The sequence below is a fragment of the Apus apus genome, chromosome 2, assembly GCF_020740795.1.
Source record: "Apus apus isolate bApuApu2 chromosome 2, bApuApu2.pri.cur, whole genome shotgun sequence".
NCBI classification, from domain to species: Eukaryota; Metazoa; Chordata; class Aves; order Apodiformes; family Apodidae; genus Apus; species Apus apus.
In genome coordinates this window covers 44,972,344-44,987,092 of record NC_067283.1, presented here as the reverse complement: position 1 = coordinate 44,987,092, position 14,749 = coordinate 44,972,344, and the positions used below count along the sequence as shown (strand labels likewise).

The window sequence follows — 14,749 nt, the reverse complement described above, 5'->3', positions numbered from 1 at the left end:
GATCTCATTGCAGTTTATGGCTTCCTCATGAGGGGAAGAGATGGGGCAGGTACTGATCTCCTCACTCCTGTGACCAATGACAGGACTTAGGGAAGTGGCAGGAAGCTGAATCAGGGGAGGTTTAGGTTGGATATCAGGAAAAGGGTTTTCACCCAAAGAGCAGTTGAGTACTGGAACAAGCTCCCCAGGGAAGTGATCACAGCACCAAGCCTGCCTGAGTTCAAGAAGCGTTGGGATGATTCTCTCAGGCACGTGGTGTGATTCTTGGGGTGCCCTACACAGGAACAGGAATTGGACTCAAAGATCCTGATGGGTCCCTTCCACCTCAGCGTGTTTTATGATTCAGTCAGCTCTGTCTGCCTTGACAGCCAGAGTTAGGTCTTTTGGAGATAACTAATGAAAAGATTGAATCTCATCATGCAGCCATACATACATGAGAAAAACGTAGGAAGGTTAAAAGTAGAGAACTGCTAAGTAACTTGGTACTTCCTCATTGCTTAAAATATTTTTTTAAAAAGCATTTCAAATTGGAGATACCAGAAACAGTTATATGTAGGGAAGGTATAACGAATGTAGAAAGAAAAAATATTAAAAGTGGTCTTGAAAGGTGATGCCACAGCTTATTTGGGCATTATTTCTTGATGTTACAATGCAACATAAGCATGCAGTTTCTGTATTACTGTATTTAAATTGTTAGTACCCCTGTTTACTAGCACACTTTATTATTTTACTTCACTTGTGATGGGTTGGAGGATTGTGCCATCTTCACTACATACTAGAACAGGAAAATAATAGAACATTATTAGAAAAAATTCCTATATGTATCTTAATATGCCTTGATTTCTATTTTGCGAACAAAATATTTCTCTTAAGTACATGAGGGGTGGGTTTTGGTTTTGTCATCCTGAACTCTACCACAGTTTTTGGCAGTTATGTGGTGAAAGGAAGTCTTACTTTTGTGTGCTTAGTGCCTCAAAATATCATTCAATGCAGATGGCAACTTTGAAGGTGTAGTCCTGGCAGCCATATCCAATGCAGTGGAATAGTAAGGGGAAAGGGGTGGGAAGAGGCTGAACAAACATAGTGCCCAATTACTTTACTGTAGTAATACCAGTTTAGTAGCACTGAAAGTTCTTTATTTAATAAGAGTTTTGAAAAAAACGTTTATAGTTATTTTACACTTTCTTTTAAAGATATAATGCATTCTTTGGTTTTAAGTGTTTCATTAAAAAATTATTTCCATTTGCATTATCTTACATCTCAGTAGTTATTCCCTTACTTTAATAAATCTGTACATGCATTTTGTGTCTAGTTGATTTACAATACCAAGCACTATATTTCTTCCTTGAACAGTGGAATATTTGTGATGGTTGTTTGTTTTTTTTTTTTCTAGTATTTTGAACGTCTGAATGATCTAGTAGCAGCACCAGCACCAATTCCACCTCTGCTTGTATCAGGAGGACCAGGCTCTGGGAAATCTCTCCTTCTGTCAAAATGGTAGTTTAAACTAATATTTTATTATTATTATTAATGAAATTTAAGAAAACTTTTGTTTCCATTTTGTTTCAAACATCATATCAGTTTAATTAGAGGTAAAACGGGAATATTTACAAAGCATGGAAGTTCTTGAAGCATCCTGGAAGGATTTTTAATAATTGAGTAGTTAATTCCATTTGGACTGCCTTTAACAACTCCCTGACTCCTGTTGCAACACCCTAAAGATAAATAAATTGATAGTGTCATTACTTCTTAAAAACTTAGTGTCATGTGACTTGTCCAGTGCTAGGAAGGGCACTTGTTAAGGACTGTCTGTGCTGGGAAGAGCAAAAGTGGGATCTGACATGAAGAGTTCAATTACAGCTCAGGAAATATCTGTCCTGTTTTGTAAGATAAACATGGAACACCTATGGCTCAGACACTCTTACCTCCTTTGGCAAAACTGGTTGTTTTTATTTGAGATATATTTGCAAAATTATAGTCTGTTAAGAGCTTTTTGGTTTTTTTTGCTTCTCTCATTAGGATTCAATTGCAGCAAAAGCATTCACCAAATACTCTAATCCTTTATCACTTTGTTGGAAGGCCCTTGTCTACTAGTTCAGAATCTGCATTGATAATTAAACGCCTCACTTTAAGGGTAAGCTGCATTGTTACATACCCTGTGTTGTGCGATTCTTTGGAAAGTGCCAGTGTGTGTGTGTGTGTGTGAAAAGATAAAAATCTCAACAGATTCTTCTGCGTAAGTTAAGAGTAGTACAAAAGTAAGGCATTACAGAATGGGTAGAATCAGATCCTGTGCAGTGAATGGAGATCAATTAAATAACATCTCTGTTAATAATTAATAATATCTCTGGGATATTCTTAATAGTGGACGTTAGCACTTATACTTCGAGTGACCTACATTGATGGCTTGTAAAACCACATGAGCTTCTTCCAAAATTTCCTGCCATCTGGCCAGTGAGAGAGACAGGTGGCATGTCTTCTGTCAGTGTGCTCTGAAACCTGAGGCTGTGTTCACCAGTTGGCGCCATGTTCTTCCTAGGCTTGTCTCCTATGTAAATTTAATTTTTTTAAATTGTGTGTTAGATATATGAGGAATAAGTGTGGAGACTTTTTGCCAAGGTCTGAGCTTTCCTTTTCCTTCACAGGGTTGCACTAAGGACCTCACCTTTAGGACCAAAACCTTTAGAAAAAGGAAATAAATTGTGCTGTTCTTGCAAATTTCTCATGTATTTTAGATGTGTGCCCATTTACCCTGTGCAGCTTTTAAGCCCTTTAAGTTTCCTTGTGAGTTGTGTAAACTCAGTTTCTCTCTCTAGAATTAACATGATGAGTTCAAGAAATATTTCTTGTTCTGCTTATGCCAGTTTTCTGCATGTACTAGGAGATAATCCTGTGTGAACTTAACTAGAAAAATTGCCCCAAAATCAGATTAATTTTTTTTCCCCCCTCTCATGTCTACAGAACTTCTTCCAACTATGCTAGTTGATTTTTCAGGTAGGATTTGTTATACATGTTTATAATTCTGCAGCTTATGCAACACTCATGGTTAGTGTCACCTCTAACCTTGGATCCAGCTAAACTTCTGGAAGAGTTTCCCCGCTGGCTGGAAAAGCTTTCTGCACGTCACCAAGGCAGCATTATTATAATTATTGATTCCATTGACCAAATACAGGTATGTTTTCAAAATACTTGCCATTTATCAGTCTAAAGGAAGCCTTAACTACTGTAGTAGGTTCAACTGTATCTATGTAATAGAAATGTTAATGTTTGCTTTGCTCTAAAAGAGCACACGTAGAAACTGATTTTGCAAAAAGTGGAGATATGTTAAAATAAGTCTTCCATTTTTATAGACAAAATTTGTGTTGGGTGCTTTTGTTTGGGTTTATTTTCCTAAATTTATTTTAACACTTTAATTTTTGAGCAGTCCAGTTATTTATCCAGACGTTCAGGGCTGTGAACTGACTTACTGGGCCTGTGAATAGCCTGGTCTTTGATGTGAATATTTCAACAATACCATTCTGTCTGCTTTAATGTACAGTCATGCTGATACATATAAATGGATCATTTAGTACTGTTTCAAGAACAAAAGCTTGAACAATTTTTAAGGACACTGGAGAATATAAGACTCCTTTCACTGAGCTATGCAGTTAATGAAACCTATCAATTTCTGGCATTTCTTTTGAAGAACCTTTGTATTAAGTAACCCAAATTTGTTTTTAAGCAAGCTGAGAAGCATATGAAATGGCTGATAGATCCACTGCCAGTGAATGTGAGAGTGATTGTATCAGTGAATGTAGAAACATGTCCACAGGCTTGGAGGTATGTTATAATTCTGAGATGTTTCAAAGTAGCCTGGGTTAGAATTACGGCTTCAAGTGGCAGTTACTTGTTAAAGAGCAAACACCCAGATTTGACAAGACCTGGATATTTAATAGGGTAAGGTTTTGCAACCATTGAGGACAACCAAAGTGCTGTATTACAACTGCAGTGAAGACGGATTTTGGCTGTTGTGAAACCAGATTTTTGTTTTACAGTGTTTGCTCTATATGCTTCACTGTGAAAGAGTCAGGTGCACATCAAGAGCTTCAATACTGTCATGTAGATCCAGGATAAGACTAAGAGTAGAAATTTGGCTTGTGATGACAGTAATTTCTTAGTAGCAGGGAACAGCTTCAATTACTGCTTTGATACCAATCTTTAAAAAGCTCTGGAACTTGGATGTCTTTTTTTTTTGCTTTTGTGTGCTATGTATTAAGTTATGAATATGATTTTGTTCTCTCTTACCAAAGGTTGTGGCCCACTCTTCATCTTGATCCACTGAATTCCAAAGATGTTAAATCCCTCATTAGTGCAGAATGTGACTCTGCAAATGTTAAATTAACCAAAGAGCAGGTATGTCTGCTGCAGTTCTTCTGAAGTACCTTACTGTAATATAACTTTTAATAAAAATATGGAAAGAGTAAGTAAGCCCAACTGCCCAAGTGTTACGTTTAGCTAACTAAATGCCACTGTTCAAGATAGCATGTGATATGAGTATATTTTTACCCCATGGCTCATAGCACCAAAACACAGATGGAACAGCATAAATTATTAACACAAAAACAGTACAATTGCACATACTGCTGCAAACTTCTTATTTCATTTTAGAATAATAGAAGGTTTACTGTTGAATCATACTGTAACAATGATTGGCTTAGTGGGGAAAAATATTTTACCTCTTTGCCTTGGAAACTGATTTGGTAAGGTAATCCTCATCTTTAGAGATACAAGGGTTGGATTCTAACTCTTTTAATCTTATATTCAAAAGGAAACTTTTCACTCAAATGCAGCTCCAACTTGAAAAACATGCAGCATATTATGCAGTAGTTACCATGTCATTGTCTTCAGATGTTATGGATAGAAGCTCATGTAGAACTTCTATTTTCTTGTCAAGCAGTGAACATTTTATTATTATGGTTAATTTTGTCTTGGCTCAGAGATTTTGTTTAAAATGTTGCAGGAGAAGAAGCTTGAGAGACATTGTCGTTCAGCCACAACTTGCAATGCTTTGTATGTCACTCTTTTGGGCAAAACCATTGCTTGGTAAGTAGAGGTGATCTTGAGATTATTATGCTGGTGACTAGATGTATTCAAGTAGGTTTGTTAGTATTTTGAAATACGTTAATTTAACGTAGAATGAATCTTGTTAAGAAAAACATACCAAGGTTTCCCCCTTCAGTGACTGTAAATGCAATGGGAAGAAAAATGAGAGTATGTAATCACCATTTGGATACGAAGTGAATCCAAATAGTTTTCTGTCTGTTTTCAGCTCTTCTGTTGTTGTTTTGTTTTGTATTGTTTTGTTTTATGTAGTTCTGCTTTCTGGGTATGTCAGTTGCTTCAATGCTTTTTAAAGGTATTTGAAGAATGTTAATACTGTTTTGTTAAACAGTTAAATTCAGTTGTATTTACTGATGTACCAGATAGTTTGCCTCAGATTTTTAAGGCTAAAAGAAGTTCAACAACTATTTAGCTTAAGATCCTGGTATTTTGCCCTATAATTCCTGCTGTGGAGAAAATTAATCTTTCCTCTGGTGCAAAAGAATACTTACTAACTGCATTGGTTTCTTACTAACCTAGACTTCATCTTGTTGAGAAAGACACATTTTTAGCTTAGAGACTCCCGGAAGATGATACACTGGTTGATAATTTACTCTGAGTGACTGATTTTCATTATTTTTTGTTTCTGTTTTATGTTGTAGAATAATTAATTGCTCCTGAAAACATGATTTGTAAATGCATTAAATGGAAAAGCAGCATGTGGTTATATCTTTATCCAACCTGATGCTCTTATTCTATGCTACTGGAGGAAAGAACACTGCAATGTACTTTTTTTTTTAAAAGATAAAAATATTGCACTTATTTAGAAAGGTCAGACAATGTGACAGAAGGTGGATTCAGGATTGCACCTCATCTGTGTTAAATCTCACCAGGTGCTGCACACCTATTAAACCCAGTTGGAATTCAGAGCGCTTTTGAGATCGAGGTCTTCAGTAGTTTCAATTAATCTTACTCAGGCAAATTTAATGTGCCAAATCATGCCCTTTTTGTCCTTCTGCTCAGTGTTGGAAATACAGGAAATGTTGATGAAACCCTTCAACAGTGTTTTCAGTGTCAAGACACAGTGTCACTGTACAGGCTTGTTCTGAGATCAATTCAAGAATCATTGCAGAGTGATAAAGAGAAAGGCCTTTTGAGAGAGGTAAGCAGAGAATGCACCACTGTTTCCACAGGCAATGTATATTCTTTCCAGTAAGGAGTTTTTCTTACATTGAAAGTACACATACATTTATGTTGGTTCATAGCTATAATGCAAAGATTACTGTGTTATTAGTACAGAAGGGACAATCTTATTAATCTAATTATATCTGTTGCATACCTATAGAACATGCATCTGCTTTGTGTTAAATTTCAAGTCATTGTCTCACATAACAGAATTTACCCACTTTGATGTGATACAGAACTTGCACTTCTGCTGATCACTACCCTGATCCAATGATTAACTACGCTGAGTATAGTAAAAATAATCAAAACATGGTAACTTGTGAATATGGGGCACTGCTTATTAGATCTCTGATTCCTCTTCCTACCTTTCCAGAATTTCCCTGTTGTTTGAAACATTTTATGATTAGGACTCAGTAATTGCTAGAAGTTTGTTGATGCTGACAGCATAAGACCTTCAGCATATTTTACTTAAATGGAAGTTCCCTATGACAATGGAGTTATTTTCTCCTGGTGTTTTAGAGGGAAGTCTTAAGGAGCCGTGTGTTTGTCTCAGAGAGTCTCATTTGGTGGTTTATCTATTAGACTATTAATCCATTAGCACTGAGGACTGTTACTTGAGGACCAAAGAGGGAAGGGGTTTGTGTAGGCAGGTTGTTTGTCTTTTTTTTTCCTTGGCATATAAGATTATACACAGTATTTTTCTTGGAAATTCAGTGAAACTAAGCTCTGCAGCAAATACTGCTAACTGTAAAATAATTTTCCTGCTTTATGCAGATCCTGTGTGTCATTGGAGTTAGCCACAATGGTGTGAGTGAGTCAGAGCTGATGGAACTTTATCCTGAACTGTCTTCTGCCGTGTTAGCTTCACTTGTTCACAGCCTGCACAAAATGTGTTTGCTGACATATGGCTGTGGTTTGCTGAAGTTCCAGCACCTCCAGGTAAATTTTGTATTTCTAAACACATGCAAGTGAAACTCTACCCCCTAAGCACCTGCTGGCTTTGAGATAAGTTCTGTTGTTAACTAGGGAGGCCATGATATGTTTGTGTTTGCTCGTCCATTTTCCTAAACACCTAGTCTGATATTAGTATCACCTTGAAAACTACTAGAGCTGTGATACCAGTATTGGGCAGTACTATTCAGCAATTGAAAACCTGGCATTTACAGCCTTCAGAAATTTCTGATATCTTAGTTGTTAATGCCATGTGTCCTAGGAAAAAAACAACAAAACAACCGAAAAAGAACACAAGCAGAATTGAAGGAGAAGGGAATATTATCTGACTAACCAGAGCTTTGATCTAATATAAGACAGTCTGTTTGTATTGCCTTTGTCATCATTGTCAGTACTACAACATGAAACATCTTTCAAGAGGAAATCTTTCATAGCACTCTGTGTATCATCAGCACTTACTAAACAAACTAAATGCTCTCAATTGTACTCTCTTTAAGGCCTGGGAGATGGTGAGACTAGAGTATATGGAAGAAGGTGAAAAAGTTATTTCTACCTATAGACAAAAACTAGTGGAGTATTTCACCATGCAGCTAAGGTAGGCCAGAATTCCACAATATGTGCTAAATTGCAGACTTTATGCCTTATGGATATTTTTGTTTTCTTCATATAGCTTCTTTGACTCTGTTTAGTAAATTATTATGGCAAAATGCAAAACTCTAGTTGTCAGTTTAGCAATTTATTATTCGTATGTTACTTTTTAACCTTGGAAAAGATTGAGGACTGTGGAGTGGAATAGGCATACAGTAGTTATCATGTGAGAAGGTAGGGCATGAATTTATACCGCATCAGATACTTTGATGTCAGTTACATCAGGGGTAACTGGCCCCATGTGGATTTTTAACTCCCTGTAAATCCCAGGAAATTTGAAGTTGTTTGGAACTTGAAGTAGCAGAAGACCACTTGAGTTGAACAAGTAATTGGCATGCACACAAGAGGAGGTCAAACGTATACAATTGAAAAATAAGTTGTATTTACAATCCTGACTTGGTGTATCCCAGCTGTGTGCTACTGTGTACTGCTCTTCAGAGCATCCACTGATGAGTAGCAAAAAGCCAGGAGGGCCACAGTGTCCCAGGCAAAGAGTTGCAAAGGGACAGTGGGCTGCTGCAGGGCTCCAGTCCTGCTAGCAGGAACAGATTAGCCCAAATGGGAGGGAGGAGCAGCTTCCTGTGGGGTAACTAGGGATTCCAGCACCCACTGAGGTGAAATTAAAATTAAGATGTAAGAAAACAGAGTACATGGGTCTTACAGTTGTCTGTTTAGACATTCAGGTATGGAAATTGTATGCTAGCCTAGATTTCACATCAAATCATTACATTCTGTTAGACTTCTCAGAGTTTTTATTTACTTTTCTTTCAACAGTCAAGACCGAGTGACTTGGAGAAGTGCAGATGAACTTCCCTGGCTCTTCCAACAGCAGGGTGATAAGCAAAAGCTACATAAATGTCTTTTGAACCTCTTTGTATCCCAAAACCTTTACAAAAGGTACAAAGGTAGCCACTGCTTTGGCAGTTACTAACATTTCAAAGCAATTTTTTGTTAATATAAATCTGAAAATGACAGGTAAAGGTTAAAGGAACTTAAATAGTAGAGGCTGAAATGCAAAATGCTGTTGTCCTATAAATAATGTATTTTTTCTATTCTGTTACACCTGGGGGTTGGTAAAGGGATAGATGCTGCTGTTGAACAGCATTAGTCTCCATGGATTGTCACTGCTGACAGTGTCACATAACGACAAAATTAATGCATACGGCCCCTTTCTTCTAAGCTAGTATCAGTCTGAATAGAGAGGCATCAGAGATAAGATGAGCTTCTTATTTCCTTGTTAAAACAGGGGACATTTTGCAGAATTGCTGAGTTACTGGCAGCTGGTTGGGAAAGATAAGAGCTCTATGGCAGCTGAGTATTTTGACTCTCTGAAAGAATATGAAAAAAGCTGTGAGGGAGAGGAAAGTATGATCTGCCTGGCTGATCTTTATGAGACCCTGGGACAGTTTCTTAAGGACCTAGGTCTTCTCAGTCAGGTAAGTACATTTAGAGATTGTTGTAACAGCAAGGAGGCAAATGATGCAGAACTCAGTGTGTGCTTTGTGTGGCAGCTGTTAAATTATTGCAGCATAGAGGATGCTGCCTGCTGCCATCATATTCTTAACTTCTTCATTGTTACAGGCTGTGGCTCCTCTGCAGCGATCTCTGGAGATTCGAGAGACTGCGCTGGATCCAGACCACCCGAGGGTGGCGCAGTCACTCCACCAGCTAGCAGGAGTTTATGTTCAGTGGAAGAAGTTTGGAAATGCTGAACAGTTGTATAAACAGGCACTGGAAATCTCTGAAAATGCTTACGGAGCTGAACATCCTCGAGTAGCCCGTGAACTTGATGCACTTGCAACCTTATACCAAAAGCAGAACAAGTAAGCTTAACTGCACTGGTATTTTTCTGTCATGTGGAGTTGGTACAAAAATAACAGTAAGGATTTTCTTCATGAAGCTAGACTATTTCTTTGGTTCTGTTTTAGAGTTTCATAACTTCCAATGCAACTGTGAGCATCCCCTATGTATTCTTGTAGCAGGCCACCTAGTAGAGACCAACTTTTGGGCTTAGTTTTCCAACAAACTTGTAACAAGGTAGAGATAAAGTAAGAGCATTGTCTTGTCTTAAGCATTGTGTTTATTTTTATGCTTGACAAAAAGTATGAATTTCTTCAAGATTCTTAAATTCTTCTCAGATTTGTATTTTCAAGTAACTGAGAGTCTTTCCAGAATACTCAGTGATGCTACATTTGGCATTCTTTCTGACATTGTAAGTAACTGTTTCCAGATACGAACAAGCTGAACAACTGAGGAAGAAGTCCTTCAAGATACGCCAGAAAGCAGCAAGGCGGAAAGGCAGTCTGGTAAGGAAATGTTTGGTAGTTGGTACAAATGCAGGGAATGTTGCTGCTCTGCTAATCTGATGCTCAAATGCTTTTGGTAATTAAGGTCTTAAGTAGTGAAGTAGCCTAACAGCAGCTTTGGTAACTGCCCTTTCAACTCACTGGGGGTGCAGAGGAATCAGTACAACTAGTATGGAATTGAGAGAGGTGGAAAAGAAGTAAGTGGATATATACATTTTGGGGGTGCTGCTGATACAACTGGCTGTCAAAATAGCAATGGAAAAAGGTGTTCTCCAGAATAACCGAGGCTTGCTGCAATGGATAATCCCAGTAACAATGTTAGTTGCCATACCAAGTTTTTCCCTGTTCTTCTTCTGTGTGTTTCAGCTACAGAGTTCCTCATGCCTTTCTTGAAGTAAGGGTTTGCTTGTTAGGTAGTGCCTGTACTGTATGAGTTCAGCTAGCTCCAGAGATCTAGCTATAGCTCTAATGAAAGTAGTGAAAAAGGAGTAAAATGTTGCTATTTCCACAGTGCTTAAATACAAATAAATTTGGATCATGAAGGTTTTGTCCATTTTTTTTAATGAGTTCTGTTGCAGAAGTAAGACTGAAAAAATCAAGACTAGGTGGAGCATGTAACAGTGGCTGCATTTTTTACTTGTAATTCACTTTGCATGTAAGCACTAGCTTGGCAGCCTATTTTACAGAGAGCCTTGAGTAATTATTTATATGTATTTGTGTATGAGAAGGTAGGAGATTAAGTTGATTTTAAGTTCTGAGCTTATAAACCTGCGAGTTTAATCTGAATGGGTTATTTGAATTGCAGAGTTTTGGCAAATTAGCATGTGTGACACAGGGAAAACAGAGCTGTATGACATCACAGTAACTTAAACTTCCTGGGAGCATGTTTGGTGAAATTCACTGCTTAAGTAAGCAGAATGCCTGTGTGTCGTTTATCTTGAAAACAGAATTTAAGTGGGATGTTTGTGCTCCTGTGGTACCAAACAAAGTCCTCTGATTTTCTGTCTCTAGTTGTATGCTTTAAAAGTACCAGTGATTGGCTTACATTACCTTGTACTTTGCTGTAGTGTGGCTTTGCTCTCCTGCGTCAAAGAGCCCTGCAATTGGAAGAGCTCACGTTAGGCAAGGATACACCAGACAATGCTCGAACCCTCAATGAGCTTGGAGTCCTCTATTACCTGCAGAATAATCTTGAGTAAGTTGTATTAAAAGTGATACATCCACTGAGAATTCTCATACATCTAAATGGAAGCAGAGCATTGAGAATGAGTGTTACATGTAGACACGTGATCAAATAATCATCACTGTGCCCTTCTTGATTTGTTCTAATTGTTCTTTTTTACTGGGAAATTCAGTCATATTTTCTAAAGTTGATGCTGTTAGCAGTGTGAGTATTCACCAAGTCATTGCATTTCCTGCCTTCAGAACTGATGTTCCACAATTAAATTTAACCTAGCCTTCAGTGGAAATACCAGTTCTGTCTTGAATTCATGACCTCTGTACTCAGCTTCACTATTTTGTGACCATTCTTTGTAGTGTTCATCCTTGAACCACAGGATTGTTGTGAAAAAGACTCAAAATGCCAGTATTATAAAAAATCATGAGTCAAATACTCGGTGTGCTTGTAATCCTCAGGCTCTTACCCTGTTGATCTCTAAGGGCAAAAGAGGACAGAGCAGCACAAAGCAGATAGAGATAAGCAGGGGTGCTGAAGAAGGGGAGCAAGAGGGTCAGAGCCCTTCTGATTGCATGGTTGGCCACTCTTGACATCAGCTCCTTCAGTCCACAGCGTAGTCTAAAACTTGGTGTTGTGAGGGTATTGTAAAGTCACCATAAATCCCACTCAACTCAGTCTTTGCAGAGAGGAAAGAAAGTGCACAGCAAAAAATCACAGAGTAAGTTCTGAAGTATTTTTATGTTCTTCCTATATCTGATATTTATGTCACCAGTAGCTGTTGAACCACTACAGAAGGTTATCATAATTTATGATCTGCACACACAATCTGTTACATTCAGGACTTTCACAGTGACAGAATTGATTTTTTAACAGTTGTTGGAAATGTGGGAGTTTTTGTTGGATTACCCTCATGAAGTCACGCTGAAGTGACTGAATGTAGAGGAGTGAAATGCATCTAATCTCATACAAGATCATTTGATGTTCCACATGATTAATAGGTAGTTCCTGTGCAACACAACCTGTTGTTAGAGTAACTGTATCTCCACTATTTCATAGGAGTGCAAAACTATAAACTGTTCTAGTGAAGGTTTAAGTTATTTTTGTTGGATGTTTTGTCTGTTCTGAATCACCAAGTCCAAGATTGAAGAATGAAATCAATGACAAAAGAGTATGTCATTATATTAATTGTTGTATGTATATGCCACTTCATCCTCTATACCTTATACATAAGGGGAACACACAGACACTTGTCTAAGAACTCCAGAATTGAACCTACCAGTCTGTTTATAAATGGTCTTTTCTGCAAAGTGGATTTTTTAATTTGCTAAGATGACCTCTTGGGAATAGTGTCACTCAGAATTTGTGTGTCTATCAAGATGGCAAACTGCCTGGTTACCTTGGATGCTATGAGTTGTTTTGTGGGGATCCCCCATAGTTTGTAATAAAGGAACTTCTGTAAATTTGTAATGGAATAGTAGAATGCTACTCTAGTGAGATAAAGTATGCCCTTTTGATAGGGAAATGCTTGAATGGTGGCATTACACAGAGGCTTTTCTACTTTGCCACTTCTAGACTGATTCCACTGTGTGACACATGACATACATAATACTCATTCCAGTCTCTCCCCCTTTGGTATGTATGAAAGCTGTCTACTGAACCCTACAATATGTTTTATATTTTTGAGGTTGCTTGAAAAATGTGTGGTGTGTTCTGAACCTTTACCTCCTATTCCGCTACTATTGATCCATGGGAGTGCATGACTAGTATGAAGAGATGCCCAGAGAGTAGTATTGTGGTTTTTAATAAGGAAGGATAACTTGGATATCTGAAGTTGTAGGTTGAATTAAATAAATTAGCAGCTTTTGGAGTAATATTTGCTGAAATAGGCTAGACTGGCATTTTAATCCTTTACAGGGGACAGGAATTTATTAACCAGCTCTCTGTCTATGTTCTTACTTGGTATGTATGGCAGGACTGTGTCTGGGGTGTATAGTTTCTCACTGCATAAATGAATTGCTGAGCTGGCCTTTGCTTTTTCTGAGGAAAGTCTGTTACCAGGTATCAGTATCTGTGCAGTTTCCAAGGCTGAGTTTGTTCTGTTTCAAACAGCCACATCAGCCTGTACAGGTGTTACCAGCTTTAAAATATTGCTGAATGAATGTGTCCTGCAGGACAGCAGAGCTTTTCCTGAAGCGCTCCTTGGTAATGAGAGAGAGAGTCCTGGGACCCGACCACCCAGACTGTGCACAGTCTTTGAACAATCTGGCAGCCTTGTACAATGAGAAGAAGCACTATGACAAGGCAGAAGAACTCTACGAAAAAGCTTTGGACATCAGGAGGAGAGCACTGGCTCCAGATCATCCCTCCTTGGCTTATACGGTGAAACACCTGGCAGTGCTGTACAAAAAGATGGTGAGCATAAGCCTATTATCTTTTGGCATCACCTAAATTAACTGTGATGCCACACATTGTTACAGTCTTCAATCCAAAAGGAGTGGGGCATGGGAATTCTGCCACATATTAGTGTTCTACACACATGCATAAAGATGTAGTTAAGATACCTCAGTCTGCTTCCAAAAAGCCCAGTAGCTTTTTCAAAACAAGCTTTGCTAAAGAAAAGCTAGTTTATGTCTTCAGTGTCCTGCATGCTTATTATTCACCACAGATAATTTCTGATTTGGTTAGAAGCTAGCATTTTGGCTGCAGTGAGGGAAGCTCTTCCCAGCTGTATTTGAGTTCACTATTTTCTGCTACAAGAGTTGGTCAGATGTATCTTGATGGAAAAATAATGTTTTAGGGTGCAGGAATGTTTCTTTTTACACCATGGCCTTGAACCTTACAGTAAACTTGAGAAACTTGAAGGCTTATACAGGAGATAGTACTGTACAAATAAATAAACTGTCTGGCTGAGCCACCTCCAGCTTATGTTGATTTGGTGAAAGACGAGTTACTCCCCTGTAAAATGCACTATGGGGAATAACATTGTTTTATGAGTATTTGTGTCTGCAGATGGTCTTTTGAACCATTCCATATTATGAATGTAAGAGTGATGTAAGGTTTCCAGATGTTGAACCAAGATCAAATTCAGAGGCTGACAATATTTTTCTTTTATATTTTCCACATTATACCATTCTTCAAGGAGAAGGAGGTCCTTGAAGATGATCTCTTGGATCAAATGCTTCTATGTTTTTGCTGTGTTATGGTTACCTCCTATTACGTGCTTGAAATTGTTTTGAGTAACATTCTCTGCCCACTTCAGCTTCTAATTTTCATGCTGCTGGAAACTGCAAAAGCACTCAATTTGTGTCAAACAGCTCTTTGCTAGCTTGAGGGAGCACAAATTAAAATTAATAGTAAACTAGTGACACAGGGAAGAGTGGAGGAAGAGAAGGGGCAGGAATCT

At 38.1% G+C, this 14,749-nt stretch overlaps 1 protein-coding gene across 3 annotated transcripts in view; it reads left to right on the top strand.

Moving 5' to 3' along the window:
* Window positions 1–14,749, top strand: part of NPHP3 (nephrocystin 3) — a 37,899-nt gene that overhangs the window by 9,644 nt on the left and 13,506 nt on the right. For 2 of the 3 annotated variants that reach the window (XM_051610736.1, XM_051610735.1), the window contains exons 10-24: window positions 1,394–1,497; window positions 2,020–2,134; window positions 3,029–3,172; window positions 3,722–3,819; window positions 4,290–4,392; window positions 5,000–5,082; window positions 6,103–6,241; window positions 7,039–7,203; window positions 7,713–7,810; window positions 8,638–8,760; window positions 9,110–9,299; window positions 9,445–9,686; window positions 10,094–10,169; window positions 11,237–11,364; window positions 13,518–13,758. In XM_051610736.1, the coding sequence (XP_051466696.1) occupies window positions 1,394–1,497; window positions 2,020–2,134; window positions 3,029–3,172; window positions 3,722–3,819; window positions 4,290–4,392; window positions 5,000–5,082; window positions 6,103–6,241; window positions 7,039–7,203; window positions 7,713–7,810; window positions 8,638–8,760; window positions 9,110–9,299; window positions 9,445–9,686; window positions 10,094–10,169; window positions 11,237–11,364; window positions 13,518–13,758 (2,049 nt within the window). Of the gene's footprint in view, window positions 1–1,393; window positions 1,498–2,019; window positions 2,135–3,028; window positions 3,173–3,721; window positions 3,820–4,289; window positions 4,393–4,999; window positions 5,083–6,102; window positions 6,242–7,038; window positions 7,204–7,712; window positions 7,811–8,637; window positions 8,761–9,109; window positions 9,300–9,444; window positions 9,687–10,093; window positions 10,170–11,236; window positions 11,365–13,455; window positions 13,759–14,749 lie in introns of those variants that run through there. The other variant, XM_051610737.1, reaches the window with a different exon arrangement.